The sequence below is a fragment of the Kryptolebias marmoratus genome, linkage group LG20 (genome assembly GCF_001649575.2).
Source record: "Kryptolebias marmoratus isolate JLee-2015 linkage group LG20, ASM164957v2, whole genome shotgun sequence".
NCBI classification, from domain to species: Eukaryota; Metazoa; Chordata; class Actinopteri; order Cyprinodontiformes; family Rivulidae; genus Kryptolebias; species Kryptolebias marmoratus.
In genome coordinates, this window is record NC_051449.1 from 25,873,389 (window position 1) to 25,891,786 (window position 18,398).

An 18,398-nucleotide genomic window follows, 5' to 3' on the forward strand; every position below is an offset into this window, starting at 1 on the left:
GTATATGTGGAAAAATGTTTGCGCTTTAAGAAATTTCCACACTCAACGGCTTTTGTAGAAGAAATTGTTAACCTTGGTTGTAGCAGTGCTGGTCATACTGAAATATATTCAGAAATTTGTTAAAAATCAATAATGCCTCAAAAAATCTGGAAATATTCACAGATGACAATTATCATGTCCTTTGTTTGCCCAAATTTTCCAAATCCACCATAGTCTAAAGGTTTTTTCAAAATAAAATGAGAAGCGGCTATGTTGGTTAGCATTTATATGTTTTTCTTTATTTACCACAAGGGGGAGCTCAAATTTAAGCAATATTTTTTGGGGTTTGTAGTTAGGCTAGGTGTGAACAGAGTAACAAATTTCAAGTCGTTCGGCCAAACAGAGTCTGAGTTGCTACTCCTAGCTTCAATTACGAACTTTGTAGATTGTAATGACATGCTTGAATATAGAGCCGTGAATTTTGATCTGCACTTTTACAGATTGTGCATGGAACATATCCTGCAAGTCTTAGCACTCTAAATTCAACAAGTGATTTTTTGTGAATTTTTCAAAATGTTGAAGGCTACACATACATTTTTGCACATAAGCCACGCCCACTTTGACNCAATCATTACCATATTGATAACAGTTTCAGGGTTGTATTCTGAAGATACCCACCAAGTTTCATGTAAATCCATTTAGCCATTTCTGCAGTATAAACTTTACCTCTTTGTAGCACCCCCTAGTGTTGGATCAAGCTGAAAATGGAAAGAAATCTTTTTTCTGGCTTTAGGCTTCCCTGGTATGAAAACTATTGCTAAAATTCAAACTGTTCTAAAGTTATGCTCAATAAAGTTTTTTTTTGGGGAAATTTTTTTTTGTTTACGCATAATTCATAAACTGAACATTTTTTTGAAAATCCATTCTAGTTTTTTGGTTAGCCAGTCGTGCCGTCGTACCATGTGAAGTTTCCCTTCAATTGGCTTTGAGCCTCGGGAGGAGTTAATGAAAGTAGGTTACACATATTTTGCAAGTTTTGTACTAATTAGCATAATTTTTTTTTTTCAAAACTCAGGTAAAAAGGCATGGTTCACAGAACACAACAGAATAGAGATACCGCCCGCACAACAATTTTTTGTAAAAGAATTTGCAAAAAGGCATTTTTTGCTGTAACAGCGCCAGCGTCAAATTTTGCAACTTTTGCCTCAAACGTAGAGAGCGCATATCTGTAATAGATCAGTAATTTCTGTAGAGTTAAAGTTCGATTTGGCCGAGTTCAAAGCTCAAAAGTGAGATAGCATATAAGCCACGCCCACTTCATTATAATATTCAACATATCATCTTAAGGTGCAGTCTTGATCATCTGTACCAAATTTGGTGTAAATCCATCAAGCGGTTATTCAGATATAAACTTCATGAAATTATAGCGCCCCCTATCGGTAAAACCGCATAAAATTTAACACAAAGTGGCAACATCTCATCCACTTTTGGGATCTAAATGCATTTTCCATTATCTTAAAGTATGGCGGAGAAATTTATAGTTAACCGTTGTGTTAGCTAGCACTGAAGTGTTTGGTTATGCGTTACTCGCACAAAATTTAAATTTTTTTAAACTTTGTGATCACCGCTTCAACAGATCGGCCTACAGATGTTATGTACCAAGTTCCACGTTGATCCAGCTTTTAATGTGGTAGTAGTACTCGAAAGTAGGTTTTGCCTTTATCGCGCTATAGCAAAAAATCTAGTTAGGCGGAAGTGGGCGTGGCCAATGTAAAAAAGATGCAGAATCATCCATAGTTTCAGGTGCCATCAAGATTTTGAGTGTAGGACTTACGGTTTAGGAGTTATTGGCAGAAACGCATTGTCCTTTGTTATAGCGCCCCCTAGGCATGGGACAATATGATTTTTTTTGTCTGAGTAGCGGTAGGGGTTTTGTATCAGGCTGTCTGGTTAGCTTTTCCCCAGCATTTTCTCGTTTTTCTGGCCACGTAGTTTTACCGGAGAATAATAATAATAATAATAATAATAACAAATTATGAAAAATCCTTACAAAAACAATAGGGTTCTCTGCTCCGCTGGGAGCAGGCGAACGGCCATGCCTTGCATTGGCCGCCCGCTTGCTTCCGCGGGCTTGGAACCCTAATAATCTTCTTTTAAGAGGCCCAAGAAAGCTACATAGAAAAATAAAACCAAACAACAATTAAAAGCCTAGGATACCTTGAAGGAATGCATATCGCCCGCTGCCATTTATGATAGAGTTTTACACTAAGATTATCTTTTAACTAAAAATGATGGAGTTGCAGCTGTTTTGGTCAAACCTTGTCAGTAACATTATACATGATTTTATGCAATTATGCCAGATATCCCCCTCAGACAATGTGTTGTGGATGACTCTCAGCTATTATCACATCAAATTTCAGTTCATTATTTGGAAAACTTAGTTGCACCCATTTTTGCATTTCCAAAGTTCAATGCTCAGCTACTAACACACCAAATTTTTACTCAACCTCTGTAAAACTGGCTTAGTTATAGACTTTTTTGTTGGCTAAGGTCACCTTTCTGTGGCAGGCATTCTGAATTGTGTTGATTCAAGAGGTTAATAAGTTTAGATGTAATGATTACTTTCTGACAGTTTCATTAAAGTCTGATGGATGATTCATGGGGTATTTTGCTAACAGTACAGACAAACTAACACACACTCGCATACAGACACCGGCATCAACATTACAACTTTAATGTTCCACCTTCAGAGGCATGTCTCACTCCAGGTTGCATCTAAAAAAATATAATTAAAGATTATAGATTACAATAATGTCTAGAGTAATGTCACACTGTCTGTTTGTCTGACTAACTTTGAATTTATTTCTTTAAAAGGGAAACAATGCACATTAATTAAAAATGAGCACATCATGTAAATGGTCCAGATTTAGTCATACAAGCTAATTTTCAGATGAAGTCCTGGAAGGTTGATAGTGCAAGATAAAATATACATTTCAACAGATACACAAATAACAAAAGGCACAGGATTGTTAAAAAACCATCATCTTCAGTAGTAAAATTACATGATCCTGGATAAGAGATTAATGAAAAATTTATATTTAAAAAACACTGGATGAAACAACAGCCCTGACTAAAAGTATAATGACATATCTGATTAGGTAACAATCATTGTTTTTATAGATTTAGAGAAATGTTCCTTAGACTGTGGGTTCTGTGTTCCAGATCTGAGATGAATGATTAAAGAAAGCTGACTGCTAAAGGCTCTTCTCCTGAACTGGAGCTTACAGTCCCCCTTGGTGACAGCCCGAGTACATGTTTATGTTCAATACAATACCAAATAATGAAGAACCTGGTTCTACTTGCACCCTGCTGGATGGAGCTCCAGCCATAGTTTGAACACAGAGAATGGGATAGAAACAAACAAATAGAAACAGGTTAGCAGTGTGTGGAAAGCTGATTTCTTCAAAGCAGATGTTCATCATTCAGTTCTTCTTAGTCAAAATTATCATTTCAAACATCCAGAGAGCCATTTGTTCTATTCACAATCAATATTCAAATATCTGTCCCTTTTCCAATTCATGAATCTTCAGATTTCAGCCCCAGATGGCAACAAGTTCATTCTTTCTGAACACTTTAGAAATCTGAGATATCTATAATACTACTGTTAGTCCTAACATTTATATTTTAGTTACAAAATGAAAAAAAAATTCTAGAAATCTCAAATGACTTCTTTAATATCCCAAAAAACATTTTGCCAAGTAATACTGTCATTGGTAATATGCATAATTCATATTACAGCTAGTTAAAAACCTATTTCAGACATCATTTATTTGAATAAAGTCCAGCAACCACAGATTCACAAAAGGTTTCTAAAGACATGTCGGAAGTCGATGATTGGATGTAAGAGGGTGTAGTGTAAGACAAAAATAAAGGAAGTACACTGAAATAGAATTAAAAGAGAGCTGTGTTTTTTAATTACTTATGTTAAGATATTATTTTAAGTCCAGTTGACTGTGACAGCCATCTTGAATGGATTTTGTTCTAAAAGTTAATCTGTTGTAAATTTACAACCAATGATTATTTTCTGAAAGTTTCATTTAAATCCTTTTAGTGATTTATGGAATATTTTCCTAACAGTATAAACAAACAAACACAAACACAGGGGAAAATAATATTGCTCTGCCTTAACCTTCGGAAAAAGGGGATAAGACATAAAAGTTAAAAATGGTTAAAGTTATAAAACTTTTAAATTTCCCGTTTAAATGCTGCGGAATCAACATTCAGACTATTACATGTAGTAACATGACTCCATCTATACGACCCTTTGTTTTATTAGCCAATCAGCTCACATGACCCTCAGGATGAGCAACCATTTTCCATGACCAAATCCTGCATAGAACTGCAGTTCCAAAAACCAACAACAAGACCAACACACACAAAGACTGGACTGCTTCATTGGCAGGAATTGTCAAGAGTAAATATGTCTCTTCAGCATAAAACCTGTCTTGTTCCTAAATACAACCAAGGCTGAGACCTTTTCTAAATGCATATCTCCACCCCTTTTCATGCCAGAGTTTCAGACCAAGATTGTTTTATGATAAGAAATTTTGGAGTTGGAACCATTTTGGTCAAACCTTAAAAAGTATGTTATGCACAATCTCATGTGATATTATGAGATGTCACACAGAGTGTGTGTTACTAATAACTATCAGCTACTACTACAGCAAACGTTAGCTCAAAATCTGTACAACTGACTGAGTTATAGCAATTCTTGTGTTGGCTAATACTGCTTAGCTGTGGCAGCCATTATGAATTGGGTTAACTCCAAAAGGTAATCAGTGGTAGATATACATCCAAAGATTATTTTCTGAGTGTTTCATTAAAATCCATCCTCTGGTTCATGAGATATTTTGCTAAAGCTACAGACACACAAACACAAACACTCTTGCACACAAACAGACATGAGCAGAAACATTACTGCCCAGTCCCTTCAGTTTTTTGCAATTCCGCAATCGCGGAAATTCACACAAAATCAACAGATCCCTGCATTTTTTCACAGTAATGCATAATTGTGAATTTATTACAAATTTTTTGCAAAAATGGTCAAAAACATTGGGCTTAAGTGACTGCTAACTCCCAGCTGTGGTAGTATTTCTTACTTTTACTACACTGCTGCCTCAGCCTTACTTGCTGTCAAGTTATAGTCCATGATCGATATGGTGAGTAACAAAAAGTCACATTTACCGTCATACATACATACAGAGTTTGACGACAATGAAACTGAATCACAAGCAAGAATGACCATGGCAGGACCTGAACGTTCATATAGTTTCCATTCTGTGCTCACATCTAACAACTGAGTTTTCTTGTGGTAACTTAATCAAAACACCCTTTGATGAAAAACACACTATCTTTAATGTAGTCATTCTTGACTTATTTTATTTCACTTAAGCTTCTCAAATATATTTCAGACATGTCCAATGTTGATTTGAAAAATGTAAAGCTGTTCTGGACATGGGACAAGTTCTGGACAAGTCAGTGTCTACTGATACCAAGCTATTTAAGTTCTTTAAAAATGTTTGTGTCCAATTTTTCTGTTTTTTTTTCTCGTTTTTCTTATATATAGAGATTTTGGAAGGGGTTTAATAAGAAAAAAATATGGTTTCTTATTTTGCTATACATGCTGGCATATCCATATATGTGGATCCAAATGTAAAAAATTAAGTGCATAGAATACTACCGCCTAAAACCCACTTGTGCTAAGCATTTTTTAAAATAATAATTTTTATGTCAATTATATCGATTTCTATGATTGTTTGGATTGAAAATAGAAATTTGTAAAACACAATAATATATTTTAAATTTGCTTAAATTATATTATGGTTTAAAATACTGAGATTACTGTAAAAGAGAAATTAACAGCATACATAAAAGATTTTCTTTTTTTTTTTTCCCCCACTGGAAATTTTTTCCAGGAAACTCAATCTTTTAAATGTTCTAATGCAAATGTGTTTGAAAAAGAAAAACACTATAAATGTTTGCTGACAAGTACTGCGTGTGTAAGTGAAAACAGGGATTGTTGATTCTCCCTTATTTAGGTGTCAGCTTCTCTGTTCCTGGCTCCAGCTAAAATCAGCTAACATCAGCAAACCAACTTCCCATGAACTTCGACTGCTGCGGTTTCAATTTCCTACCACAGCACAGTGCTAACCAATGAAAACCTTTTAATTAAAAACAACTACACAAAACAGACAATAGTACACAAGACAAACATCCCAAAGTATGAATCGCATGTTCTGTTCTCCTGCAAGTGACTTGTTTCAGTGACAAACTTAATGAAGAATACATTAATAAATTAAGTAAAGGCCCTGCATTCCTTGAAAGTATGTATATCGCCCGCCACCTTTCATGCCAGAAGTTTACAGACTAAAATCTTATGTTGAGAAATGATGGAGTTGTAGCCGTTTGGGTCAAACCTTGTTATTGATTCAGAATAGTTTGTCTCCACATTGCTTTGGGTCACGAGACAGATAATAACCCCCACCCTGAGTTGAAAGTGACAGGTTTTCTAAACAATCATGGCCCTGTGACATTCTCCTCTCAGCTGAGCAGTCAGGTGGTAAAAGAGGAGAAATGTTAGCCATGTGGAGATAGTTTTGTTTTTTTTAAATGGCTGTCCTGATCTACATTTAGCAGTCAGCGATGCTAATACACCACAACGTTTCTTGATAACTGCCAAGAAACACCACCAGAAGAAGAAGCCACGTGGAGGGATTCCAATGTAAACAATGGTGACAAAAGTAAAGCTGACTGGATCTTCTGCTCAGTAAAACTGTCAAGAGGAGGGACAAAATCTAGTACTTTCAACACCAGAAATTTGACAAAAGACCTAAAAATCCAACACAATAAAGAGTTCAAAGAGTTTCCCAACAGCCATGAGAAATGGCTGCGCTCCGTTCATGAGCAGAGGATCCTGGGAATATACTGATCTGAAGAGGAGCTTCACGACAGTCTCACCGCTCACCAACAGGTGCTGTTAAAAAACACGACTGCTGTCCTGCTCTATTTGAGGAAAAAAAGGCTCCTCTTATTTTTAAACACATTTTAAAGTAATTGTAGAAAGTCTAACAGTACTTATTAGCACAAGTACTGTTAGACTTACAAAACCTGCCACATTTAAAGCTTAAGATTCTTCAGAATTAAAAACAAGCTTATTAGCTATTGGCTACAATTGTTTTAGCTTCTCCAGGTTTTCTTTGGTTCATCCTTTCTTCCATCTTGTTAAAACTCTTCCAACAGAAACCATTAATAGAGCAAGGTCAGCATTTAGTCATCCAGCAGCCAGTCAACAAGTCTGATGAGTCACAGACAGACATTTTTATTTTTAAAGTCCCTGTCTGAATGTAACTCTAAAGGAAACTGCTGTTTTTAAATAGGGCTAACTTTAGTTTCAGCCTATGTGTGAACAAAGTCTGAGTTTGTTTTAATGTGCAGACTATGAATATGAAGGGTCTAGCTGCAGATAACAGAGGAAAAACTACATTAGAAATAGATCATCTTTTTTACCGGAAACAACTAAGCTCCAACCACCAGAAATATGTTTTCTGTATTTGATAATCAAATCCAGTATGTAAGCTAAACCACTTTAATTCAGAGTTTTGTTTCTCACTAATTTCTACAAACAAAACTAAAGAAAACAGAAGGAGAAAACTACTAGATCATAAATCTGAGTTAGAGTAACACACAGTTGTAATAAATCAGACTGCAAACAAAGAAGCTGTCTCTGCACAGATTGCAATCTGACAGTTGCAAAGTGCCATGCAGAGTTTGTGACCCAGACACAGCTGCAACAGAAAAACATGACAGACATGGACCGGTTCTGGAAACACCACAGGCCTGGGTCGGTGCTCCTTCGCAGGACTAAAAGTATCTGAGCAAAGGGTCTGACCTACAGCTGGGTGGAACAACAACTTTAGTCCACTCAGGGTCCAAACACTGCAGGTGTCCAGACCAACAAAATCCATGGGAAACCTACTGTACAAATAATCTACACACGCATAGAAGAATGGAAAGAACATTTCCTGCTACAAAGATCCATTACACTAGGTATCACCCTCAGGGCAAACCAAGCCTCATTCTCAGCTTTTACTGTCAGCAAAACAATAAAGTCATCTCATAGAGCCATAATTGCTCTGCCAATCCTTTGGGCTGTGTGAAGCCATTTAGCTCATTTATGCTATAATGTTGACTTATTCTAAAAATATACAAAGTTAACAATTACTGTGATCTGCTTAAAAAATTCTAAATTTTACTGCACAACTCAGCCATTTAACGCCTCTGAAAGGTACATCTCAGACCCACCTTAAAAATAACCTTTAATAAAAAACTAAAGTTTCTTAGCCAAGACAAACAAGTTCTCTACTGGTTTGAGACTTCAGGAAGCACCAGAAACATGTTCTAATGTTTCCTCATGAGCTGAAATTTGGTGCATTGTAAAAAATGTTCCTCATATTCCTTCAACTAAGTGAGTTCATTAACAATATACCTTGTGAACAAAATGAGCCAAGTTCTGTAAGGCCTTGGTATGCGTTATCAGATGGAGCTTCTTTATTGTCTGAATGCTGGGTCAGCATTCATACTATTGTTTTCCTGTTTATAGTTTCTTCTGTATGTTTTTTGGACTAACTACATCAGCATACTTTCAGCTATTTCAGTCATTCAGGTGTAAAAACATTTGGCTTATTTGGGACATTACAGCTATGACTTATAGTTTTATTATTACTTTTATATTTCTTGAAACATTTAGCTTTATATTTTTCTCATGAAAATCCAAATCCAATGCAAAAACAGTAGGACAAAAAACCTCAGCAACTGTTGAAGAAGGCCAGTCCTAGAGCCAAGCCTAGAAAAGACTTGCTGACAGTCCTCACCATGGGCATCACAGTTTTGTATGGCAACATCATGTTGGCTGGGAGAAAAGTTTTACAACAAATTATCAAAACAGCACACAACCCTTTCTAATGTAAATTACAGTTAACTACCTCACAGACCAGTTTGCTCTCCCTCCACTGCACCTTCCATCATACATAAGAACCCTGTGGCCAATAGGTGATGTGTGTGCAATATTTAACATGCATAAAGAATGTATGTGCAAACCATGTGCTGTTTAACTTCTTGTGAAAAGGCATGTGTAATATGCACAATCCTATGTCCTGTGAAGTGTATGTGCAATGCATAGACAACTTAAGTTCCTGTAAACACCAAGTAAAAAAATGTGCAGTTTTTAGACTCTTTCTTAAAAATTCTCCAATTTCCAAATTCCTTTAAAATGTGTATTAGTATAGTCTGTATTAGTACTAGAACTGTATTTGTGTAAACTCTTTCAAGTTGCACTTTACTGGTTCACAAATATGTGGTGTCCTGTGCTGCAGGCAGCCTGTAATGATGCTAAAACACTGTTTACACAGAGTGACACCATGTGCTTAACTGTGAGGAAAGTCCTCTTTCATTCAGCACCAACAGGGTTAAGTCATTACTATAGTCAGTGAGGTTTTTGTCCTAGCTCTCATTGTTTTCTTGCCCTGTAACCTTCACCAGATGAATCTGTTCATTTTATGGTCTGTCCACTGCATGTCATGTGACTGTCTGTCTCCTACCTGTGTAATGAGACTCACACAGGAGAAATAATTGAGTTGTATGACCCAATCATTAGCTAATCTTCTCCCTGATAAAGAAATCAGTCATGTTTTCTTTTACCCTGAGCGAGTGTGACCACTGCATGTGACTTGGAGTGTTTGGGAGCTGTTAAAGGGAATAACTGAGCAAATGTGCATGTGTTCTATTCACCATTAATAATCAACCACCGCCAAAAGACAGAAGGTAGTAATCCTGTTGCTGGTTTGTGTTTGCCTGTACCATGAGCAAAATATCTCATGAACAACAGAATTGATTTAAAAAAAAAAAAATCAAAAAACAATTGCTGGGTGTAGATCTATAACTGCTTAGCCCAATCTAAGATGGGTGCCACAGCTAAGCAACCATAGAAAACACAGACATGGCTATAACTCAGCCAGTTTTACAGATATTAAGATAAAACATCGCACAAGATATGTTTTAAAGACTTTGTCATCAACTATTAGAGTCAACTGGATGTGTCTTATTAAAATATCTCATGAACCACTAAAGGAATTTTAATGAATATCCTGGAAAATATTAACTGGGTATACATCCTTCATTTTTTGAGTCCAATGCTAGATGTCTGCCACAGCCAAATAATTTTAGAAAACACGAAAAAAAGCTGTAACTCAGACAAATTTAAATATTTTGATTTAAAATTTGATGTGGTAGTAGCTGAGAATCATACCCAAAACATACTCCAAGTGCAACATATTGTGTTATATTTTTGTCTAAAACTTTAATATTAACTGGTAAAGTCAACATTTGGTTTCTTTTGGGTCTAAGAGATTCTCTGCTCAGGATTTTGTTGTGTGAGCATAGCTAATCGTTTTATAATCTCACCATACACCTCTGAATTGTGAGGTACCTAAAGATTCCCAACTATATTGAAAAACATTTCACAAACTCAACTCACCTCACACTAGCATGTCATTGGTTTCTTCAAGTCTATATAATGGTACTAAAATCATTTTAGTCTGTCATAATGACTGGGCAAAAATTAAACCCAAAATCTCAGTTCTCACTTATGTGATTCTCAGTTTTAAATAAAGGCCTAACATCCTTTGAAGGAATGCATATCACCTGCCACGTTTCATGCCAGTTTTTGGCTAAGACCATTTTCTAATAAAAAAATAATAGCATTGGAAAGGTTTAGTCAAATCTGGAAAATAACGTTATGTCCAATCTCATGTAATACATGCGTTGGAAAAGACTCAGCATAGCCCTAACTCAGAATGCATCAATATTTTTAAATGTTTCTGGGGGGGGCATGGTCCTGGAACACCCTAGCTGGTGCACGCCGGAACTGTTACCCTCAACTTGAATTTACTGGCCTTTTACTCGTCTGAAGGGAGAAGTCAGTGAGAGAAACCATGATCCTGAGGACTGTGACACTCACACCACTCAGTTTTCTCACAACATGTTGTAGCACTGCATTGTCAAAGGAAATGCTTGTGTTAGTGGGAACAGCTGAAGCTACTGAGGCTGTAGCTCTGAATCAGTTTTCTCTCCTTCCTTTGACTCAGATGATGAAAAACCAAAGCTCTTTGTGCAGCAGCTGACTATAGGTAAAACCTCAGAGGACAGATCTGGACAGCCCTGTTATTGATTTAAAAAGGTGATCTTTAGGATTCTGAAGCCAAATTAACTCTGTTACTCAGGTTGACCTGAGGGATGTCCTTCAAAACAAGCTCAACAAAACTGGTCTTTTTTTCTTAGCCTTGGTTGACACAGCCTAAAACTGAATTAAGGTGGTACGACAGTGGTTGATGTTACTTTGTTAACTCACACTTTCTGTTTTAGTCTCTCTGCAAGTTCACCTGAAAAGGGGCTTCAACACATCATTTGATTTCCGCTTAAAATCCATCGCTCCAACTAGGCATGGGCCGGTCTGAGATTCTGATATAATAACCTTGAGCGTACATACAATGGTTTCAACACATAAAAAACAAGGACGTTAAAATGCATTGCATGATTTTTTTTTGAATAACAAAAATGCAATTACTGTTGTATTTGCTGCCTAAATCAGGGACGAGGAGTCTTTTCTCTCACAGGGGACATTCTTATAAAGCTCTCTGAGGGCCACACCCAGTTTATAAAAAAATATGAGGCGACAATTACACACTAATAAAACCACAGTTAGTAGATGATTGTGTAATTATTACTGCAAACAATTTTAAGTTTCAGTTAGTAGCTTTTTTTTTTTTGAACCTTTTAAAAAAACAAAATAATATAATAACACAGGGTTTCCCGCAGTGCATTATAAGCCTGGCGGAGATTAGCCTGAGATTACTGCTGCAGCCGATAAAGAGGAGAGTTTATAGAAATATTAGTCCTATGATGGGCGAATCACAAGTAAAGCAAATAAATCAATGAAAGTCAAACTGAATGCTTTAAGTTTAAACATCTTCTCTGTATCACAGCCAGAAAAATTTGCTCTCTTTTTTTTTTTTTTTTTTACCGTATTTCCAGTGGTTATGTGTCTTTTCGGAGAATACTGCTCCGACGTAAGCGCCAAGTATAAACGTCTCCACCGTGTGCTCCGGTCCGCTCGCTGTTCACGGAGCCCTGCGGGACTCTAATGAGCCCTGAGGCCGAGCCTCCTTCAGCTACCTGGAGTTAGCATGTTGTCAGAGCCACAGTAATAAACATGGAACGAGCGGGTTTAACCAAAAATAGTTAGTTGAGCCGAATTTCAGTGGGTGGCTTTACAAGACTGAATATGGTAAGCATGTTTTGTACTTAGTAAAAATATTAATATTAATATGACGCGTGCTATTTTCTCCTAGTTTAACAGTAAAATGATGCTATTAAATTCAGCATTAGAGATGCTTTGTTTTGTTCCATGTAGAGATCCAACATGCAGCCTGTGCCACAAAAAGCACAGTACAGGACAGCATCTGTCTGTTTTTCAGAGTTCTCTGTTATTATTCATTGGCCTGGAAGTGAGACGTGTGTTGGTGCTTTGTTTGCACTTTTTTCATTTATGTTAATTTTATTTATTTGTAAATGTGACTTAAATTAGGATTCAAATTAGGTGCAATCAATTTGTATTTATTTTAATTGTATTTTCTTTTAAAAAGTATTTTAAAAGTGCCTTTTTGTAAAACTGTAGTTGGGTTATTATTTGACACAAATATCTTACGATATCACATAATAAATAGCCATATTTTCAACTTTCCTGTCAACTTTAATCTTTTTTTTTTACTAAATCACAGGTGGCCAGCGATCTGCTGGCAAAAGGCCACCTACCACCAGGCTTAGCCTCTTTTCTGGGGGAAACCCTGTAACATTGTTATACCACCAAAAAAATGAGGCATGTCCAGCAGCTTGTATACGATACTTTTTGGACCCAAAAAGACAATCTTTTACTCTTGAATATGAAGATGTGGTATTTTGAAAGCTACATTAATGCAGTCAGAGTGAAGTAAAGAGAAAACAGTCATTATGATGTTCTGTCTGACGACGGCTGTATTCATCACACCCACCTAATGTGAAGGTTGGACCTGCTTCTCTTTAGCCAGCCGTCTGATGTCAGCTGGAAGAGACAATTATGCAACTCACAGCTCATTTTCCAGGTTAGGCTCAGTGAGTGTTGAGTGGATGTGACTTTTTGCCAAAGTCAGTTTAAAGAAGATCTGCTCACAGCAGTTTGTTGTTCCACACAGAGATACAAAGTTGAGGACATGTCTCCTCGGGCTGAGAGACTCTTCAGCACAGACATACAGTCTGTAGAAGTCCAGCAGAGGAAGGTTGTTGTATTTGGCTTTAAGCTCGTTGTTGCTTGGAAGCTCGATGATTTCCAGTTAGAGGCATATCAGATGGCTCCACATTAAACAGCAACAATAATGTTGAGTTTGTTTTGCATAATTTTTACATCATGGAACCAAGGACAGGAATTCTGTTTCATTATTAGGGAGCACAATAAACAGGAAAATTTAATCAGAGCAATTTGGGTGGTGATAGTGTGTAAATAAACAAATTAATGTACATCCTTGGTAGGGATTCAAACTCAATTCTCACAAAACAGGTGGAGACTCTATCCACTAAACTAACTAGGAACTGTCACAATTAGTTATTTACCCATGCTACCACCACCGCTAGGCAGTTACCCACACATTTCAGAGTTGCTTACAATCACTGTTAGACTAATGGGGGGGGGGGTGACATAAAAAAAGACATTTTTCAAAGGCATAAATGCATAAATTTGACTATATAAATAGTGAATGGTAAATGATTAGTCATCAATATTTTATTTTGTCTCTGCTTCCTATGGGTGCACCTCCTCTTCTGGGCTCCAGTTCATCTGTGAATACCAACCTGATGTAATATAACATTCCACAGTGAATCAAAATAATAACTTGTGAAACATATTAATCTGAAATTGATCAAATGAATTTGTCATATTTATTACTTTGATCATCACAAAAAATGAAACACTTTCATTGGTACAGATTAAAATGGAAGTTATCTTTGTAATTTTAAACAAAAAGTGCAAATATGTAAACACAAATGACCACAACAAAGTCTGAAAGTCCAAAACTTTAAAAAAGGGATTAAGAAAAATAAAATAATAATCGTGTACATTTTTAAAAAACTGAGTTCATAAATTTACTGTTGCAGTGCAACACTGTATTATGTAAAATAAAATAAAAAAAAACATGAAACTGATTAAATATCTTCCAAATGAATGATTGACATTTGGTGGAAGAGATTTCCCATTAGATAAACAGTAATATTACAGAATCCCTCCCTCACTCAGTTACTGCTCTGAACACTCATGTTTTAGAACAACCAACTTATCAGTCGTCCATGAGACTTTGTTTAAACTGATACAAATGTTTCTGTACAAACATTATTTAAAAGAAAGCAACATGACGCACTGACTTTCCTTCTAAAACCTCCTTAAAGCTGCCGTCTCTGCTCCAGGAGGGGGTTGCAGAGCATTTCAGAGGTGCTGCTGTGGAGAAACACTTCTGCTTTGTACAAACTTTGTTTGTTCTCTGTGAAATGCTCACACACTTTTGAAAGTCTCTTTTGATTTTTATCCATCTCCTTTACATCCTCTGTTGGTCTTTACCTCTCATTCTTCTTTGATAGCTAAAGTAGCTAACATTTAGCTACTTTTCAGAAAGTAAAAGTAGCTAACATTTAGCTACTTTTAGCTAAGCTTTTGCTACTTTTTGTTAATCTTTCGCTAAATTTAAGTTTTAGTTAGCCTTTTGTTATTCTTAGCTTTTAGCTCCTATTTCCTTATTTTAGATAGGGTCCTGCTCTTTTTGACTTTCAGCTAGTGTTCTGATTCTTTTAGCTTTATCAACTCAATCAACTCATTCACGGCACTCAGCATTCACTGTGTATTTTCACAAAAATATCATTTCTCTAGGGGTGAGTATCTGTCCTGAGTGAGGACAGGAGATAATGTCATTAATTGTCCAAAGATTGAGGACAGCCATCAGTCCCTCTGTCTGAACCCCCAAGTCGATAAATGCTGACTGTGCTGAACGTGCTGTCCCACAAACACATTCCGGTCAGATGTCTCTGCTAACGAGCAGAGCTAAATCCCGCAGAGCAACAAAACAAACCTAGCTAGCTAACACCGGTGTACGAGCGCTTCCTGTTGTTTAACGACGCCGCGGTGACACAATGTCCAACAAATGGTTGTGAAATTAAATCATTATCATGAAACACGACACACATTTCACCTGACTGTACACGAATTAGCCACATTCTGTCTCTATCAGGCAGTGAAGCTGTCCTACCTCATACTGGATGTACTGCTTCCTCCACTCCGGGGTGATATGAGCTGAAAGATGTTCTGTAAATTTCATTTTAACAGCCGGTTGGTTTTCCTTTCTTCTGCTCTTCGTGTCGCCAGAACCAGGACCAGGATCAGAACCAGAACCCGGGCAGTTCTGCAGAGTAGCAGGGACTTCCGCTGTGCTGCTCCAAAGACGTTTACACAGAAACTCTCATCCGAAGATTACAGCCTGGCAGCTCAGCTCACAGATGCCCTTTTTGTTTCACCTTACCCTCGCTGACTGCTGACACACATTCTGGTCTTTTTATTTAAATCACTAAACGGAGAGCTCGTGGAGTCACATCTTAACGAATAAACAGGACGTTCATTGGACCGTCACTGTGGATTTATTAGCGTAAAAACAACGTTTAGTCTGAGAAACATTAGCTTCCCTCGATCGCCTCCTCCTCTCTCTCCGTGTTCATCCCCTGCCTCTCTCCTCCTCCTGTCTTATGATGCTTTCAGGTGCGGCTGGGAAATAGAAAATTCAACACAGTTCCGGTGTTATTTGTCACCTACCACAAGTAGTTTCCAACAAGTTTGTTTTAAACTTTATGTTATCTTTGTAGTGTACCTGTGAAGGACTGGTGACCTGTCCAGGGTATACTCTCCACCCTCAACCCTGTCAACTGTAGACTGCTGGAGATCCTGAACAGGAGTAGGAGAAATTAAAAGTTATTGAAACATGAATGGGATAGATGTGTATAAATAGGGAATATTTCTTCTATAAAACATATCTGTTACTGCCCAGTCTTTTTTATACGTTTGTGTTGGTTTTATCCCTATAACGCTGTTTGTTGTTTTTAACTTACCTTCAACATCTTAATTTGATATTTTCCGAAACAACCTGAACGCCACAATAATGACGTTGCCCGCTGCCGCCGTTGGGAGAAAATGACGTAGATGCAGGCCTGAGTGTGTTTTTACAGGGAAGGGAGTGATGGGAAAGTTTCCACTGCTTATGGCCTGTGCTAATGCGTCAGTCCAGGGGTCTGCGACCCTTACTGTCAAGGGACACGTCCCTGCTCCTTCTCCGATTACAACAAACTGATCCAGAGGCAAAACAACATGCTTAATCGTAAAATAAAGAAACATAACTCTCAAGTGTTACAGAAATACTACATAAACTAAAATTTGTTATATTAGGAAATTAAACCTTTACAATGGTTAAGAAATAAATACAGAAATCATTTTATTCCCACAGCTATCTCTTTTATGAATGCAAATATTGGGAGGAAGTAAGTGGTAGGATGTTTATTATTATTATTATTATTATTATTATTATTATTATTATTATTATTATTATTATTATTATTATTATTCATTGTTTTAACATAGCTGTCATTGTTTTAAATGCTTTACTTAAATTTATGTCATGTATTATATGATTTGATGAGTGCCACTGGTGTTTGCTGATCTGTGGATCCGTAGATCCCTGTCTGTTTTTTCTTAATATGTCTGTTATCTTGTCTCTTCTATTTCCTCAAAACATTTTGCCCTCGGGGACATATGAATACTGTCAACATTAAAACTGTTGATATCTATTGGTATTTTTTTACTTGCACCACCATAACCCTAACCCTAACCCTAAGGACAAAGGAAAAGAAGAGGGGAAGAAAACATTTTGTTTATACCACTTTTGATAAAAATGTAAACATTGAACTATGCAGCTTATGGAAATCCTTATTATATTAAAGTCAAATTAAAAATAAGAATATCCCACTTTGAAATAAAGCAAAAACTTTCATCTTATCAAACCATTAGAGTCAAAATGGAACACATGGCTGACTATTTATTTAACTTATTTCCTCTATCAAAAGGGGATATCTTTATTTACTTCAGCTTTTATTATTTTATCAAAGGCAAGCCTTTTCCAGTGCCTTATGATACAGTGGCTTGAAAAGTCTTCATATCCCTGGAACATTTCCACATTTTGTCACATTACAACCACAAGCTTCAGAGTTTTTTACTGGGATTTTATGAGTTAAACCAACACAAAGTAGCACATAACTGTGAAGTGGAAGGAAAATTACATGTGGTTTTATACAGTCTTTTACAAATAAAAATCTGAAAAGTGTGGTGTACATTAGTATTCACACCTTTTAGTTTGATACCCTGAACTAAACTCCAGAGCAACCAACTACCTTCAGAAGTCACCTAATTAATTAACAGAGTCCAAGTGTGTGTAATTTATTTGTATAAATCCAGCTGCTATGTGAGCCTCAAAGGTTTGTTATACAACATTAGTGATCAAAGAGCACCATGAAGACCAAGAAACACAGCAGACAGGTCAGGGATAAAGATGTTGAGAAATTTAAAGTGAGGTTAGCCTTGAACATCTCATAGAGCTCTATTCAAACCATCATCTAAAAACAGAATGACAATAGCACAGCTGTAGACCTACAAACACATGGTTGACGACCTACACTGACAGGCAAGGAGAGTGTCTGAGAAGCAGCCAAGAAGTCTATGGTAACTCAGGAGGAGCTGCAGAGATCCACAGCTTGGGGGGTACAATCTGTCCACAAGGCAACTATTAGTCCTGCACTCCACAAATCTGTCCTTTATGGAAGAGTGGCAAGAAGAAAGCTGTTGTTGAAAGAATACCAGAATGAGTCCTGTTTGCCACAAGTTATGTACAAGTCATGTAGAGACACAAAAAAATGTGGAAGAAGCTAGTCTGCTTCAAAGAAGACCAAACTAACACTGCACATCACCCTGAACTCACCATCCCACTGTGAGTGCAGCCCCAAGACCCCTTATGATGAGTCACAATATTGGACACAGTGTTCCCTCGCCCGGACGCGGGTCACCAGGGCCCCACTCTGGAGCCAGGCCTGGAGGTGGGGCACTTTGGCGAGCACCTGGTGGCCGGGCTTTCACCCATGGAGCCCGGCCGGGCACAGCCCGAAGAGGATACGTGGGTCCCCCTTCCTATGGGCTC

At 37.1% G+C, this 18,398-nt stretch overlaps 1 protein-coding gene across 2 annotated transcripts in view; it reads right to left on the bottom strand.

The window, feature by feature from the left end:
* The window catches only part of LOC108248237 (xenotropic and polytropic retrovirus receptor 1 homolog), a 58,208-nt gene extending 42,301 nt beyond the window's left edge, over positions 1 to 15,907 (bottom strand). The window contains exon 1 of one of the 2 annotated variants that reach the window (XM_037981950.1): positions 15,417 to 15,907. In XM_037981950.1, coding sequence (XP_037837878.1) covers positions 15,417 to 15,485 — 69 coding nt within the window. In that variant the 5' untranslated portion in view covers positions 15,486 to 15,907. The remainder of the gene's footprint in view (positions 1 to 15,416) is intronic. The other variant, XM_037981949.1, reaches the window with a different exon arrangement.
* Positions 15,908 to 18,398: the final 2,491 nt, after the last annotated feature.